Genomic DNA, 17,330 nt, shown 5'->3' with positions numbered 1-17,330 from the left:
TAAAACCTCAGAGAATATTCATTTTTTTAAACTATTTACACTGGGGGAAATAAAGGAAGAGACGTCATTGTCCCCAAAAATGTATTCATTACCTGACTTATGAAGTGGTAGCCCCTATGTATAACACTTAAAAGCAATAAAATTATTAAAACAACTATTCACCAACTCCAGGCATCAGTGGCTCACTCCTGTAATCCTAGCTACTGAGGAGGCTGAGATCTGAGGATCACGGTTCAAAGCCAGCCCGGGCAGGAAAGACTGTGAGACTCCTATCTCCAATAAACCACCAGAAAACCGGAAGTGGCACTGTGGCTCAAGTGGTAGAGCGCTAGCCTTGAGCTAAAGAGCTGAGGGACAGAGCTCAGGCCCAGAGTTCAAGCCCCACAACCAACAACAACAACAAAAAGCACTAAGACACAAGTAACATACATAAGGAGGCCCATAGTAGACAATAGGCCTGTACAGACCTTCCTAGATCAAGAACTCAAGTCATTTGAAAAAAAGCCAGCCAGGGGCTGGGAAGGTGGCTCAGTGGTAGAGCGCTTGCCTTACATGCCTGAGGCCCTGGGTTCCATTCCTCAGCAACACATAAGCAAAAAGAAAAAAGCCGGAAGTGGTGCTGTGGCTCAAGTGGTAGAGCGCTAGCCTTGAACTGAAGAGCTGAGGGACAGCACCAGGCCCAGAGTTCAGGCCCCACGACCGGACACCCCCCCCCCAAAAAAAAAGCCAGCCATTTGCTATATAGCACTGATTTTCTGTATGTTCTTTGAACTCAAGTCAACACTGTGATACCTAAGGAAAGACATAAATCTATTTTTGCCTGATAAGGATTTATCTCCACTAACAACTGTCAGACAATAGAAAAAAGGTGATTGAGCACTTTTTTTTTTTCCTTGTCGGTAGGGTGGCTTGAACTCTGGGCCTGGGCGCTGTCCCTCAGCTCTTCAGCTCAAGGCTAGCGCTCTACCACTTCCAGCTTTTTCTGTTTAATGTGGTGCTCAGGAATTGAACCCAGGGTTTCATGCATGCTAGGCAAGCACTCTACCACTGAGCCACATTTCCAGCTCAGATTGAACACTTTTTAGAAATGTAATTAACAATGCAGAATAATGACTTAACAGGGATGTTTTAATCCAAAAGTATATTTGCACTATCTATAAAGATCATCTTTGAACATTCTGGACAACTGAGTTACTAAGCATCCCATCTTTATACTCCTCTCTAATGTGATTCAAAGCCAGCCTGGGCAGGAAAGTACATGAGGTTCTTTATCTCCAATTAGTGACCAGAAAACCAAATGTGGCACTGTGACTCAAAGTGGTAGAGCACCAGCCTTGAGCTGAAGAGCTCAGATACAATGCCCATGTCCAGAGTTCAAGCCCCACAACCAAACAAAAAACAAAACAAAACAAAAAGGTCCAGGGACAGTCCCAGGCCCTGAGTTCAAGCCTCATAACTGATAGAAAAAGAAAATTCAAAGCCAATTTAGCAGAGGAATTTTGTTGAAAATGAGGTGGAAAGCCTACAGGTGGCTCACGCCTGTTATCCTAGCTACTCAGGAGGCTGAGATCTGAGAATCACAGTTCAAAGCCAGTCCTGACAGGAAAGTCCGTAAGACACTTGCATCTAAATCACCAAATAGTCAAAAGCTGAGGTCTAGCTCAGGTGGTAGAGTGCTAGCCTTGAGCAAAAGAGTCAGGGACAGCTCCTAGGCTCTGAGTTCAAGCCCTAGAACCCTCCTCCCCCCACCTACCCCCTTCTCTCCCTCCTCTGTATATATACAAAACACACACACACACGTAGAAAGAGAAAAAAAGTGAGAAATGGTTAATTTGTACTCTTACTCTAATTTTAAATATAAAGACAGCATATAATCTAGCCATTACTGTATGACATCTGGATATTAAAACTTAAAATTGCAAATACTATACTTGCTCTCATTTACCTATTTAATAGTTGAAGATTTCTCCCACGTAAAGACTTTGACTCAGACATTTGTCTTCCTAATGTTGTACAAGAAAACCTTAAGGATCAGAAAAATTGCTAAAGTTTTTATCTTCCTAATAAAGGAATATGGCTGATTAACTGCCACAAAAACAAATCAACAATAACAAAAAAACAAACAACCACTAAAGTGGAGTTTGGGAGTACTGTACTCAAATATATTAAGAAAATTTCTCCATAAAAGCTTTTATTCTGGGAAGGAAAGAGGGGCAGAGTTTACTACTTCCAAGTGGGAGCATTTTATCTTCTTTTGCTGTTATGTCTAGAACTCTAGAACCACATCACAAACATCTGCTAGCTCTACAGATCATGCCCCAGTGGAATTTAATGAAATAACCAGTTCTATCTCCAATACAGACAAATAGAAATCTTCTGTATACATGGTTGGAACTAAGTAAGATTCACCACATGTGCACATACCTATGTGCTTACCCACTGAAACCAATGCAACCCAGGACCTTATGCTCTCACTGGCTTTTCTTGTTCACAGTTGGTACTCTCACTTGAGTCCTTCAGTCCAACATTCTCTAGGAAGATCTGACTTCATCACCCCTACATTAGAATTTATACAACAGTGAGGCAAGGTGGTGTATGTCTATGATTCCAGTACTAGGGAAGTAGAGGAGGATCATTTGAGAACAGTTTGGGCAACAAACATAATGACAACTCATCTCAAAAGAAAAAGGATAGTGGCGCTGTGGCTCAAGTGGTAAGCGCTTGCTTGCCTTGAGTGAAGAGCTGAGGGACAGCAACCAGGCCCAGAGTTCAAGCCCCAAGACCAACAAAACAAACAAACAAACAAACAAAAAATCAAAAGAAAAAAGACATGCCAGGCTCACTTCTGTAATCCTAGCTACTCAAGAGGCTGAGATCTGAGGATGGCAGTTCAAAGCCAGCCTTGGCAGGAAAGGCTATGAGACTCTCTTCTCCAATAAACCACTAGAAAACCAGAAGTGGTGCTGTGGCTCAAGCAGTAGAAAACTGGCCTTGAGCTGACGAGTGCAGGGAAAGCACCCAGGCCCAGAGTTCAAGCCCCAGCCCAACAACAAAAAAAAAAAAAGAAAGAAAGAGGATTTATGCAAGGAATTCAAAAGATTCATAGTCTGCTCTGGACATCTACTTAACAGTCTAAGAATCCATATTCATTATCTAGTAGCAAAGTTTTTACAGAACTGTAATTGTTTTTAATTTAAAAATGGGATTAAATTAAGCAAGATGTAGGATGGGAATATGGCTTAGTGGTAGAGTGCTTGCCCAGCAAGCATGAAGCCTTGGGTTGGATTCCTCAATATCACATAAACAGAAAAGGCCAGAAGAGGTGCTGTGGCTCAAGTGGTAGAGTGCTAGCCTTGAGCAAAAAGAAGCTCAGGGCCAATGCCCAGGCCCTGAGTTCAAGCCCCAGGACTGGCAAAAAAGAAAAAAGAATTACCGCCCTCCTCCCCCCAAAGAATCAAGATATATTATATTTTCTTTCTGGAGTTTGGGGACAAAAGTTCTACACTTGAGCCATAGCTCCAATCCAGATTTTTGGTAGTTAGAAATGAAGTCTCACAGGCTTTCCAAGCTGTCTCTGAAACACAATCCTCAAATCTCACCCTCCCTTTGTACCAAGGATTACCTAGGTGCACAGCTTAGGAGCCAAGCTTTTTATTAAAAGAGAAAAAAAGAGAAGGGAAGGGAAAAAAGGGAAAAGGGAAAAGGGAAGGAAGAAAAGAGAAAAGGAGAAAAAAGAAAAGGAAAGGAAAAGAAAGGAAAGGAAGAAAAGATAAAAGAGAAGATAAAAGAAAAAAAGAAGAAAAGAACGGCCAGGTAACAGTAGCTCATGCTTATAATCCTAGCTATCACAGGAAGCTAAAATCTGAGGATCACAGTTCAAAGCCAACCCCAAAGCCAACCCCAGGCAGGAAAGTCCAGAGACATTTATCTTCAATTAACCACCAGAAAACCAGAAGTGGCACTGTGGCTCAAGGGGTAGAGTGCTAGCCTTGAGCTGAAGAGCTGAGGGACAGAGCCCATGCCCTGAGGTTCAAGCCCCATGACCAACAAAAAAAAAAAGAAAAGTAAAAAAAAATTTAAAAAAGGAAATCCCAGCCAGGTGCCTGTGGCTTACACCTGTAATCCTATCTACTCAGGAGGCTGAGATCTGCGGATCACCTGGAAACTCTTATCTCCAATAAACCACCAGAAAACTGGAAGTAGCTCAAGTGATAGAGCACTAGCCTTGAGCTGAAGAGCTGAGGGACAAAGCTTAGGCCCAGAGTTCAAGCCCTGCAACCGACCAAAGAAATTTTTAAAAAAAGGAAATCCCTTATTTGAAATCTGACAACTATTTAGGAAAAATGATGTAGAGGTCAGGCACCATGGCTCATGCCCATAATGCTTACTACTTAGGTGGCTGTAATATGAGGGGTCAAGGTTCAATATAGGGATTGAGGTTTCACACCATCCGGGGCAAATAAATCCAAGAGACAGGGCTGGGAAGGAGGCTCAGTGGTAGAGTGCTTGTCTTGCATGCATAGGGCCCTGGGTTCAATTCCTTAGCACCACATAAGCAGGAAAGGCTAGAAGTGGCGCTGTACCTCCAATGGTAGAGCGCTAGCCTTAAGCTGAAGAGCTGATGAAGAGCACCTAAGCCAAGAGACACTTATCTCCAAATAGCCAGCAAAAAAGCAGAGCAAGAACAAGGCACACACATGAATAAATATACAAGTGCACACGCACAGGGAAAGGGAAAAGGAAAAGGAAGGAAAAGAGCTAAGTGAAATGTGAATTCCAATGTTTAGGCCCACAGGTATTGAGACAAAATATCTTACAAATACGAAGTGTACAAGCTGCCTAGGTGTTATTTTTTAAGACCATCAAAAATGAGCATGCAATACTTATGACATGGAGAACAAAGCAAAATAAAAGCATGTTTAAAAAAAATCACCTCAATAGAAATAGTATTGGAAAATCCTTACCTCTGAAGCTAAATAAAAGCAGTTAAATGCTGTACCAGTGTGTATTTTCAATTGAATACAGAAGCAAAACTCATTAGCTCTTTAAAAAATACACACATTTAATGTTGGTCTGTTTTAATTCTAAGTAAAGCAATTCCAAAAATACAAACTGAACATCAGAGCCATGTGAGCCACCATTGTAAAATAAACAAACATTCACAACAATTACGTCTAAAGACAATTCAGCTTGATAAATCATCTTCCAAGTATGTTTAAAGAGAGAGCTACTAAAAATACTGCTGGTGTTCAGTTAGAATTAAAGGACTCAGGGAAAATGAAAGAATATGATACAGATGGAGTGAATAGGGTTACACGGGATTTACATTTTCCATTACCCCTAGATATAAACAAACATTCAAAAACCAACACAAACTCTGTGTGTTATTCAAAATATTGCAGCTGCAGGAAAGGCAACTTTAAATTAATAGCTAGGGGAAAATCAAGTTTTGGTGGAGGTAAACAGAAGTGACAGTTTTCATGTAGCACTTTTGTAAAGCTCATCTGTACCTGGTCAGCCAGGAACCAAATGCAGGACGGCGACGTTCTCTGCTTCTTTTGGCTATAATGTGACAAGAAAAAGTCATCTTTTGAAGATGTTTAAGGAAATAAAGCAACTTTCTTTATAGACAATCAAATAATCAATTAATGGAATAAATAAGTACTAAACCACATTTTTACCACTCTGTCATCACTACTCTTTACATATTTTTCATTTTGGCAGCAAATTCCCCCCAAATCTTAGCCTAAAGTCCACCAATCACTTTTAAAAGTAAAATTAATAGCCACCAAAATAAGAATATTCTTCTGTTTACTCTTTGGCTAAGAAAGAAAACAAACAAAACAAAACAAAAAGAAACAGGACAATTCTAACACTGGTGATAAAAGAAAACTGGTCTTTTTACATGTAAAATAAAGTTATCAATTTAAATCTTGGTACATTTTATAAAAACAAGAGGTAATGTTGTAATAAAACAGCAGCAGCCTCAGCTGGCTACACACTGTTTGTTAACCCTGTGCAATAAAATACTTTGTTCACACTACACTTATTCAGACATGACTAACAGTTACTACAGACATTTCAGGAATCCCCGTGGGACTCCTATAGACTTACTGTTCAAACTGAGAGACATTTACAATCATAATGTGCCATGAAAACTTGAAAATGTTACTTCTAGTAGGAAATAATGTCAATGTTACTTTAATTTGTTTCAGGTACTGAACAGCTGAGTCACAAGGACTCACAGTGAAAGCATTCTAGAAGCCCAGAACACTGGTGTTCAAACCTTCTAAGACTTGTTTGACACATTTCTCTTCATACATAGCAAGCAACAGCACCCAATGAAAGCCTGAGAAGAAATGCTGCTGTGTAAATACTGCAACTATTCCTGAAAAAAGAATTATGGGATTATATACTCCAAAGCTGCCAATTCCCATAATTTGTATTGCATAGGTCACATAATCACACACATATATATACACGGCCGTGTATATATATGTACATGCAAAGAATATATTAAGACGACAATGAAGTCTAGTCACAGAGCAATTTACAGGCTCAATATATTTTTTACACTTTGCTTGAAAGAAAATTTCAATTATCTTACAGTCTTTCAGTAGGCATTATATACACTGCACTTTATGAAATCTAAAAGGTAATGAAATAAATTTTTCCAACATTCTGGTAACAAAACAGACAATGTTCCTCCAAGTACTTGTGCTATCTACATGATCTGTTTGCTGTGATAACCACTAATCACAAAAACTGACTCAATGAATTAGAGAAATTATCTAATACCATGCATGTGTTGGAATCATATTTAATATCCTATCCTAGCAACATTCTACAAATCTGAAGATTTAAAAAATTAAGTCTCTGTTCTGATTTTTAAAAGATATCTTTTTATGACAATATCCATAACAGTGACAAGTACATGTTAAGGCTAGTATCATCTCCTCCGTGATGTTTTTTTTTTTGGTTTTGTTTTGTTTTATTAAGAAAGATAGCAAAAACCAGACTCCTTTAGGGTTCTAAATAGTACCTACAGAAACTGAGAGTGCAGTGAACATAATGTTCAGTCCTACAGTCAGGATGCAGTTGCTCCTTCCCACTCCACAAGATACTGCACCTTTCCATCAAGTGTCACCCGACGAGCCAAAACTCGGTATTTTTCGCCACATGCTATTCTACCTGCAGCACCAAAATAACTAGTAATGGAGTTTTTCAGATGATTGAGTTGTAACTCCTGATCTGCTAAGTTATTCAGAATCTCTGTGTTGAGTTCCTCAAATTGATAATCTTCTTTGCCTTCATCATCTTTTACAATTTCTGAGTTCTGCGTCTGGAGTGCTCTTCTTGGAAGACGACCTCTTCTTCTACGCAAATGTGGTATTGCAGCAGGCCAAGATCTTCCTGTGCGAGTTCTTTTTCTGGAGTCAGTCAATCTACAGAAAAGACCATGATGATCTAAGAAGCTGGTTTTAAAAACTCTAAATTCAAAATGCTTTCAGTGGGGGGGGGGGGGGGGGGGGGGGGAGGGGGGGGGGGGGGGGGGGGGGGGGATGGGAAGGGGAAACAAAGGAGGAGGCAACAATGCTTGATAAGAAATGTACTCATTACTTTATGCACATGTAACTGTAACCCCTCTGTACGGTATTTTCATTAAAAAAAAAGTAGGCAAAAAAAATGCTTTCACTGACAAAAATATTCATATGTCCACTCTCCTTTCTCTTTTCTAGCTCTCTCTCTGCTCTTTTCTAGCTCTTTCTCAGCTCTTTCCTTCTCTTCTCTTTCCTAGGTCTCTCTGCTCTTTTCTAGCTCTTTCTCAGCTATTTCCTTCTCTTTCCCAGCTCTCTTCTCTTTCCTAGCTCTCTTTCCTACCTTTCCCAGATACTCTCTTTTCTAGCTCTTTTCTCTCTTTTCTAGCTCTCTTTCTCTCTCTCTTTCCCACCTCTTTCCCAGCTCTCCCAGCTCTCTTTCGCAGGCCTTTCCCCACCACAAGGAAGACCAAGATGGCTTGGTGCCAGCCGGAACAATGCAGATAAAGGGCTTAAAGTCAGGATAGGTGGGATTCCTCTGGGGTTTTTTCCTCTTTTTTTCTTTTTGTTTTTTCCCTTTTTGCTCTGAGGAATACCCACAGTTCTGAAAGCCTCTTACAGAAAAAAAAATATATTCATATGTCCAATACAGACTTATTTGAGAAACAAAACAACCCTTTTACTGCAAAGCACACCTACATAATAAAGACATCAAAAGGATTAATAGAATGCAAACTTCTAAAGAATTTACAAATTTTACTGTATATTCTAAAAGCAAAAATAGTCTGTTGACTTAACAATGTGATGAGTCTATCATAGCAACTGCTTTTCAAAAAAATTCAAACTAGACCAGGAGCCAGTGGCTCACACCTGTAATCCTACCTACTCTGGAGGCTGAGATCTGAGGATCACAGTTCAAAGCCAGCCCAGGGAAGAAAAGTCTGTGAGACTCTTATCTCCAATTAACCACCAGAAAACCAGAAGTAGTGCTGTGGCTCAAGTGGTAGAGTGCTCCCCTTGAGCTGAAGAGCTGAGAGACAGCGCCCAGACCCAGAGTTCAAGCCCCTCTACTGACCAAAAAAAAAAACTGAAACTATCCCCCCTCCCCTTTTTTTGGGGGGGGTCTGGTCCTGGGGCCTGAATTCTGGGCCTTTAGCTCAAGGCTAGCGCTCTACCACTTGAGCCACAGCGCTACTTCCAGTTTTTTTCTTTTTGCTTATGTGGTGCTGAGGAATTGAACCCAGGGCCTCAGGCATGCAAGGCAAGTGCTCTACCACTGAGCCATCTTCCCAGCCCCCCCGCTTTTTTTTTAAAAGGACTACAGGCATGAGCATGAAACTATCCATTTTAACTGCTAAAAATTATTCAGTCATTACAAGAACCTAAAAGAAAATTAAGGAAGAAAAGAAAAATGAAATACCTACCCATAATGCCTGGAAATGCTAGACGAGGTAGTTTCTTTTGCACTGGAAGCACCCGTGAAATCCACATCTGAGGTATTGGACGAGTGTGCAGTTCCCTCAGTCCTCCTGAGACAAAAGAATTTAAATGGTATAACAACTATATTACATAACAATAGAAAAACTAATTCCCTCAAAAAGAAAATTCCTAAGAAAGAAAATAATAGCTTTCTATTTACCCTATAGAACAAGGTAAATCCAACGTAGGGTTCTCAGAAATGGATTCTTTATCCTAGAAATAAAAATATATGCTTAAGACATGGATCTACAATAATAGGAAGAAACACAAACTTCTCAGTAACTTCATACATCTTTACTTTTAGAAGATATGCCAAAAATTCCTCTTACCAAAGTTGGCTCAGCAGTCTTTTGAATCATTTTTCTTGTATATGGACCAGGAGGACGACCTACAGATTTTTTCTTTCCTTTTTTTTCTATTCCATTGCTAACTTCTCTAAAATGGAAAAACATTATGCATTAATCTCTCCATAAAAAGTGTAACTTTAAATATAATTACACACATGTATTTTATTTTTATATTAATGGTAACATGAAAATTACATTAAATAAGTTGGATTTATACATTTATTCAAGTGTGTAATAGATAATGTATTCTAATTTAATCAAGTAACATTTTCACTTGGGTATTATGAAAAGTTTAAGGAAAAATGGGCTCATGCTTGTAATCCTATCTACCCAGGAGGCAATCTGAGGTTTAGTTTGAAACCAACCCCGGCAGGAAAGTCCATGAGAGTCTTATCTGCAATTAACTACCATTCTACCAAAGTAGTAGAGTGCTAGTCTTAAGAATAAAAGCCCACCGGGCGCTGGTGGCTCACGCCTGTCATCCTAGCTACTCAGGAGGCTGAGATCTGAGGATCATGATTCAATGCCAGCCCAGGCAGGAGAGACTGTGAGATTCCTATCTCCAATAAACCACCAGAAAACCGGAAGTGGCGCTGTAGCTTAAGTGGTAGAGTGCTTGCCTTGAGCTGAAGAGCTGAAGTTCAGTGCCCAGGCCCAGAGTTCAAGCCCCATGACTGATAAAAAAAAAAAAAAAAAAAAAAAGAATAAAAGCCCACTGTAGGGGCTGGGAAGGTGGCTCAGTGGTAGAGCGCTTGCCTTTGCATGCTCGAGGCCCTGGGTTCGATTCCTCAGCACCACATAAGCAAAAAGAAAAAAGCCGGAAGTGGCGCTGTGGCTCAAGTGGTAGAGTGCTAGCCTTGAGATGAAGAGCTGAGGGACAGTGCCCAGGCCCCACGACCGGACCCAAAAAAAAAAAAAAGCCCACTGTGCGCTAGTGGCTTACCCTTGTAATCCTAGCTACTCAAGAGGCTGAAATCTGAGGATCGTGGATCAAAGCCAGCCCGGGCAGGAAACTCCAAGAGCCTCATCTCCAATAAGCCACTAGAAAACCAGAAGTGGCGCTATGGCTCAAGTGGTAGAGTGCTCCCCTTGAGCTGAAGAGCTGAGGGATAGTGCCCAAGCCCAGATTGTTCAAGCCTCACAACCAACCAAAAAAAAAGAAAGAAAAGAATGAATAAAAGCCCAGGCCCTGAGTTCCAACACCAGGAATGGCAAGAAAAAGAAAGGTTTAAGGGAAAAGGTTCTCCTTACTGTAATTCTGGAATTTACATGCAATGGAAATAAAGATTTAAAAAGCAGGAACAACTATACTGGATGGAATATTTTCATCTTTCTAATAGTTTAGTTAGGTTGTTACTACATGGAGGATTTTTCAAGGATTTATTACTTAAAAATTAATTGACTATAAAATTACTAATTTACCTCATAGACATGTTAAAATTACAATATCTATTAATAGAAGCTGCCTTTAGAGATGTGTATTAACAAATTCCAGAGTGATTCTATCTATAAGAAAAAAAACTTAAGGCACTAGCAATGTGGCTTAGTGGTAAAGTGCTTGCCTAGCATGCATGAAGCGCTAGGTTCCATTCCTCAGTATCACATAAGCAGAAAAAGCTGGAAGTGGTGCTGTGGCTCAAGTTGTAGAGCACTAACCTAGAACAAAGAAAGCTCAGGGCCAAGGCCCTGAGTTCAAGCCCCAGTATGGGAAGGGGGAAGGGGGAAGTGGGGTGGGGGAGGAAAGGGAAAGGGAAAAGGAAAAAGAAAGAGAAAGGGAAAGGGAAAGAGAAAGGGAGCAAGAAAGAAAATTAAACCAGAGTGGCAGAATGAAGGCGAAAGTTGTAAGGAATTCTTCATCCTGGGAGGGGGTCACTGATAAATCAAACGTAGAAAGAATTAGAAAAACATTTTTTAAACACACAGCCAAATACATAGCACAGCAAAGGGAAAAAGTCCATTAACTTCTAATTGAAGGGAAGAAAAAAGAAGTTATTACAATATACCACACATCTATTCCCTTTACTCCATCAACAAACAGCAACTGTAGAAAGGAGATATTAGGTTAACAGGAATATGAAGGTATCCTATGCTGAAAGGAGGATGCATCAGATAGTTAAATAAATATGTATAGAATGTGTATAGTTGACAAATATGTATACTTACAAGCTACTAAAATGGGAGAAAGGACTATATAACAGGCTAGAAAGAGGTGAATGGAGATAACTGGGAAACCCCTATCCCTCTAGATGCTAAACTAAGGTCAGAGAATTAAAGTGCAAATATGAGGATGGAGAAAGTAGGAAAGAAAAAGGACCAGATGCATATAATCACAAGTCTCAAGGATAAGAGGGATGCGATCTGCCTTTATTTGGCTGGGGAGAGAGGGAGGTCCTGTTTAAACTTGGGGCCTGGACACTGTCCTTCGGGTTTGTTTTGTTTTGGTGTTAATGCAGTCTCATGGACTCTCCTACAAAGTCAGGCTTTCAACTGCAATCCTCAGATCTCAGTCTAACATTTAAAAAGGACCACTATACTAAAAAACACTTCTCAAACTAAAAGGAGCAATCTATAAACACAGCCCAGAAAAAACTAAGAATAGACTAGATAACTGGACTCTTATCTAGTGGTATTAGATGGTAGAAGAGCTGCCAAGAATAGAGCATCCTATTAGAATCAAAGCAGTGAAACAAAAAGTTTCTGGCTTTTTTTTTAATATGTGCAGATCCTGAGGCTTGAACTCAAGGCCTGGGCACTGTCCCCCCTGGCATGGTTGGCACTCTATCCCTTGGGCCACAGCTCTACTACTAGCTGTTCTGAGGTTGTGTTTAATTGGAGATTAGAGTTTCACAGACTTTCCTGCCTGGGCTGGAGCTAACTTAGAACCACAAAATTCAGATCTCAGCATCCTAAATAGCTAGGATTACAGACATGAGCCATCAGTATCCAGCTCTTTGTAGAATTCTTTTCTCCTCTAATTTATAATAAAGACAATACTAGTACAGGATTACAGTAACAGAATTGGTAACAGGAATAGTAAACATTTCCTTCCTTTAGGGAAGAAACCTTAAAATAATATTTATCTACTCTATTACATATTTCAAATGATTATGATATATTAGCAACATCTTGTCATCCTATTCCCTTAACTCTACAATTAACTTCTTTTTTTTGGGGGGGGGGTCGTGGGGCTTGAACTCTGGGCTTGGGCGCTGTCCCCATGCTCTTCAGCTCAAGGCAAGTGCTCTACCTCCTGAGCCACAGCGCCACTTCCGGTTTTCTAGTGGTTTATTGGAGATAAGAGTCTCATAGACTCTCCTGCAGGGACTGGTTTGAACCATGATCCTCAGATCTCAGCCTCCTAAGTAGCTAGGATGACAGGTGTGAGCCACCAGCGCCCGGCTTCAAGTAACTATTCTATACCTTTTATTTACTTAAAATTTTTTCTGGGGACTGGGAAGTTGGCTCAGTGGTAGAGTGCTTGCCTTGCATGCTTGAGGCCCTGGGTTCGATTCCTCAGCACCACATAAGCAAAAAGAAAAAAAAAGCCGGAAGTGGCGCTGTGGCTCAAGTGGTAGAGCGCTAGCCTTGAGCTGAAGAGCTGAGGGACAGTGCCCAGACCCAGAGTTCAGACCTCACGACCGGACCCAAAAAAAAAAAAATTTCTGTACTACTCAAGCTATTTTTTTTAAGTTCATATTCCATTGAGAAAATATTCTCTTAATATAGAAACTGCTGGGCACTGGCAGCTCACACCTGTAACCCTAACTATTCAGGAGGCTGAGAACTGAGGATTGGGATTTGAAACCAGCACAGGCAGAAAAGTCCCTGCCAGACTATTATATCCAATTAACCACTGTGGAGTTGTGGCTTAAAGTGGTAGAGAACTAGCCTTGAGCAAAAGAGCTCAGAGACAGGGCCACCACCACAAAACAACAACAAAAAATTCAAATCATCATCCATCTATAAAAATAACAATCACTAATCCCATTACCCACTGCAGCTTTCATTCACAATTTACCCTCCCTACTTTCTTCCTTCTCAATCAGAATTCTTGAAAGTCATTTTCTCCTCCCTTCACTCATACACTCTTATTATTATTCTGAATATACCCATGTCCTCTCCGTGTAGGAGAAGCCTACTTTTCACATTAAAGTGAGAAGCTGCCTCATTGAACAGCATTTCAATCCATTCCAATCTACCTTATATCTTTACTACTCCAAACAAATTATTTTTGTCCAGGCCAAATTTATTTGTCTAACAATTTTCTCTCATCTTTATCTACCTTTCAAAAACATCCCATATTGTGTGTGTGTGTGTGTGTGTGTGTGTGTATATATATATATATATATATATATATATATATATATATTTTAATATAATACTACTTTTCTCTAAATACTCCCTTTTCTTTTGACTTTCATGACATCAAACTTTTCTGGTTTCATGGGGGGAAGTGTGACTCAAGGGTTAGTGTACCAACCTGGAGTGAAAAAGCCAAGTGATTCAAGACCCTGGGTTCAGGACTGGCAAGAAAAAAGAAAAGAAAAAGCCAAGCAATGGTGGCTCATGCCTGTAATCCTATCTGCTCATGAGGCTGAGATCTGAGGATCACAGTTCAAAGCCAGTCTAGCCTGGAAAATCTGAGACTCCTATCTCAAGTTAAACACCAGAAGTGGCACTGTGGCTCAAGTGGTAAAGCGCTCACCTTGAACTGAAAGCTGAGAAACAGTGCCCAGGCCTGAGTTCAAGTTTTTATTTTTTTATTTTACCACTTCCAAAAAAACGGGGAATAGCAGTATTGGGGTTTGAATCAGAGTCTTGGCCTTGCTAAGTTTAGGTCTTTTCTCAAATGAGGTCCTGTGTTTTGTCTTAGATCAAGATCCTGTACTCATGGTTCTCCTACCTAGATGGGATTATAGGCATAAACTGATTGTTTGTTGGACAGAGGTCTTAAAACTTTCCCTGGGCTGGACTCCAATGGCAATCACCCAATCTCTAATTTTTCTAGTAGCTGGAAATTACATGCATTTACCACCAATCTTGGCACTTCCAAATTTATAAATTATAATAGAACATTGTTTTGTTTGTATTGTTTTGTTTTGTGCCAGTTCTGATGCTTGATTTCAGGGCCTGGGCACTGTCCCTGAGCTTCTTTTGCTCAAGACTAGCACTCTACCACTTGAGCCACAGCGTCACTTCCGGCTTTTTCTGTTTATGTAGTACTGAGGAATCCAACCCAGGGCTTCATGCATGCTAGGCAAGCACTCTACCACTAAGCCACATTCCCAGCCCCCCAGGCTTGTTTTCTTCTCTTTCAACTTGTTCTGCAGATAGTTTCATTCACTCTCTTGGCTTTACCAATCAGTTTCTAAATTTACATTGCCTAGTTTATTTACAGAAACTCCTTACTTATAAATCTACTCACCTATGTATTTTATATCACTCAAATAAGCATACACAACATCAAGTTCAACAAGTAGAAGCAGAAAAATGTTTCAATATCTTAAAAAAAAAAACAGGTGGGGAAGTGGCGCTGTGGCTCAAGTGGTAGAGTGCTAGTCTTGAGCTGAAGACCTGAGGGACAGCACCCAGGCCCAAAGTTCAAGCCCCAGGACCAAAACAAAACAAAACAAAAAAAACAGGTAGCATGTATATTTGCAAACTATGTTGGCATCTTGGTCAAGAAATACTAATATCAGTTAATTTGATTTCTTTCATAAATTTAATTCATTAGCAAATCCAATCAATTCTGCCTCCAAAGGAGATCTCTAATCTATTCTCTATCTACTCCTGAAAGCAATCATCAGCTCTCTCTTGCCTACACAAATATATTTTTTTTTATTTTCTCTTTTTTTATCTTACTATATCCATACTATTTTCAAAGCAGCATTTAATTCAGGCCCTGGTGGCATATGCCTATAACCCTAGATACTCAGGAGGCAGACATACAAGGATCATGGTTTAAATCCAACATCAACACAGCAAAGTCCATAAGACTCTTACATCAGATTAATCACCAAAAAGTCAGAATGGAGCTACTGTGGTTCAATTGGAGGAGGGCTAGGCCTTGAGCAAAAAAGCTCATGACCTAACCTAGGCTCTCAGATTAAGCCCAAGGACAGAACAGGGGCATGGAGTGAGGGGTATTAAATTTGCTTATATTACATTTTAGGTGACTCCCCCATTAAATCCTTTTTTTTTTGGGGGGGGGGGTCAGGGGGCTTGAACTCTGGGCTTGGGCGCTGTCCCTGCCCTCTTCAGCTCACTACCGCTTGAGCCACAGCACCACTTCCCGTTTTCCAGTGGTTTATTGGAGATAAAAGTCTTACAGACTTTCCTGCCTCGGCTGGCTTTGAACCAAAAGCCTCAGATTTCAGCCTCCTGAGTAGCTAGGATTACAGGCATGCACCACTGGCGCTCGGCTTTCCCATTAAATTCTTATGAAACTACAAGACCCTATGTGACCAAAACCACCCACTCTTCTTAAGGTACTCTATACTCCTTACTCATGCCAGTTTTCTGTGATTTGCTGGAAGTTGGCTCCTAGCTTTATATTTGTTATTTCTGCTACCTGGAATACTTTTCTTTATCTTTTCCACTGTTAGATTTTTTTTTTTGTCAGTTGTGGTGCCTCAACCCTGGGTCTGGGCACTGTGCCTCAGCTCTTCACTCTACCACTTGAACCAAATCACCACTTCGGCTTTTTCTGCTTATGTAGTGCTGAGGAATCGAACCCAGGGCCTCCTGCATGCAAGGCAAGCACTCACCTTCCCAACCTTAGATAAATATTCTTTAAGTTCCAATTTATCTGTTAAGCATTAACATTAAACTTCTGTTTAAAGTACAAAGTACCCAGAATCTACTGATTGCCCAACTCTAAAACGGTATACAAATTCTAAATGGTAATAGTATGTACAGTAATTATTTTATGAATTAATTAATTACCTTTGTACCCCGCTACAATGTAACCCTATGAGGGCAAATGGAAAAATCTGTATCATCATTATATCCCAAGTCCTTTAATAAGGCATTTGGCAATTGTGCTCAACAATTGAATAAAAAAAATGAGGAAACAGACAAACAGGCCAGTAATTAAGCTGTTTGTTTAAATCAACAGGTTCAATTTCTTGAAAGCATAAGGCCTAAAATAAACAAATAGCTAGCAACAACTCTTTGTGCCTTAATCTAAGAAAGAAGTTATTGACAGGGAAAAAAAATAACTGCCACTTGTACTTTCAAATATATTTTTAGTTACAATAAGCTAAAGAGAAAAACTAAATGACAGATCAACTTTTACCTTGAATCAGATATAGGTTTGGATGCCTTTCTGCCTTTAATTTTAAATTCATGGGATGTTCCTTCAGGTTCTTTCTCTGCTTTGAAAGCCACATTTGGTGGCACAGGAGGAACACGAATTCTCAACCCAAACAAATGCTTCTTCTTCTTTATTTCCTTCCCAGACATAAACCTAAATTTAAAAAAAATTAACTAAAATTTTAAAAACTGAAATATATACATAGTAGAACCTAAGTTGTAACTTTTAGATATAAGGCCCTTATACATAAAAACTCACCGAATACTACAACCCAGAGCCAGTCCACAGTAGAACATCAAAGGGGAAAAGGACAGGATCAGAGAAGGGAGAAAAGTTCTTGTCTACATTTTTTTTTGGGGGGTGGGGGGGAGGTCACTCATGGGACTTGAAATCTGGGCCTGAGCACTGTGCCTCAGCTCTTCAGCTGAAGGCTAGCACTCTAGCACTTAAGCCACAGTGCCACTTCTGGCTTTTTCTGTTTATGTGGTGCTGAGGAATCGAACTCAAGGCTTCATGCATGTGAGGCAGGCACTCTACCACTGAAACACCTTCCCAGCCCCATTCTTTTTTTTTTGAGTCTGGTCGTGGGGCCTGAACTCTGGGCCTGGGCGCTGTCCCTCAGCTCTTCAGCACTCTACCTTGAGCCACAGC

At 40.2% G+C, this 17,330-nt stretch overlaps 1 protein-coding gene across 1 annotated transcript in view; it reads right to left on the bottom strand.

Moving 5' to 3' along the window:
- Nucleotides 1–5,042: 5,042 nt before the first annotated feature.
- Nucleotides 5,043–17,330, bottom strand: part of Mtf2 (metal response element binding transcription factor 2) — a 72,688-nt gene continuing 60,400 nt past the window's right edge. The window contains exons 9-13 of the mRNA XM_013018236.1: nucleotides 16,662–16,832; nucleotides 9,347–9,452; nucleotides 9,178–9,230; nucleotides 8,963–9,067; nucleotides 5,043–7,445 (exon numbers count right to left, since the gene is read on the bottom strand). Of these exons, the coding sequence (XP_012873690.1) occupies nucleotides 7,088–7,445; nucleotides 8,963–9,067; nucleotides 9,178–9,230; nucleotides 9,347–9,452; nucleotides 16,662–16,832 (793 nt within the window). The 3' untranslated portion in view covers nucleotides 5,043–7,087. The remainder of the gene's footprint in view (nucleotides 7,446–8,962; nucleotides 9,068–9,177; nucleotides 9,231–9,346; nucleotides 9,453–16,661; nucleotides 16,833–17,330) is intronic.

This window comes from Dipodomys ordii, unplaced genomic scaffold, assembly GCF_000151885.1.
Source record: "Dipodomys ordii isolate 6190 unplaced genomic scaffold, Dord_2.0 Scaffold39, whole genome shotgun sequence".
NCBI classification, from domain to species: Eukaryota; Metazoa; Chordata; class Mammalia; order Rodentia; family Heteromyidae; genus Dipodomys; species Dipodomys ordii.
Note: the sequence above shows the minus strand (reverse complement) of the source record. Positions and strands in the feature narration are given on the sequence as shown.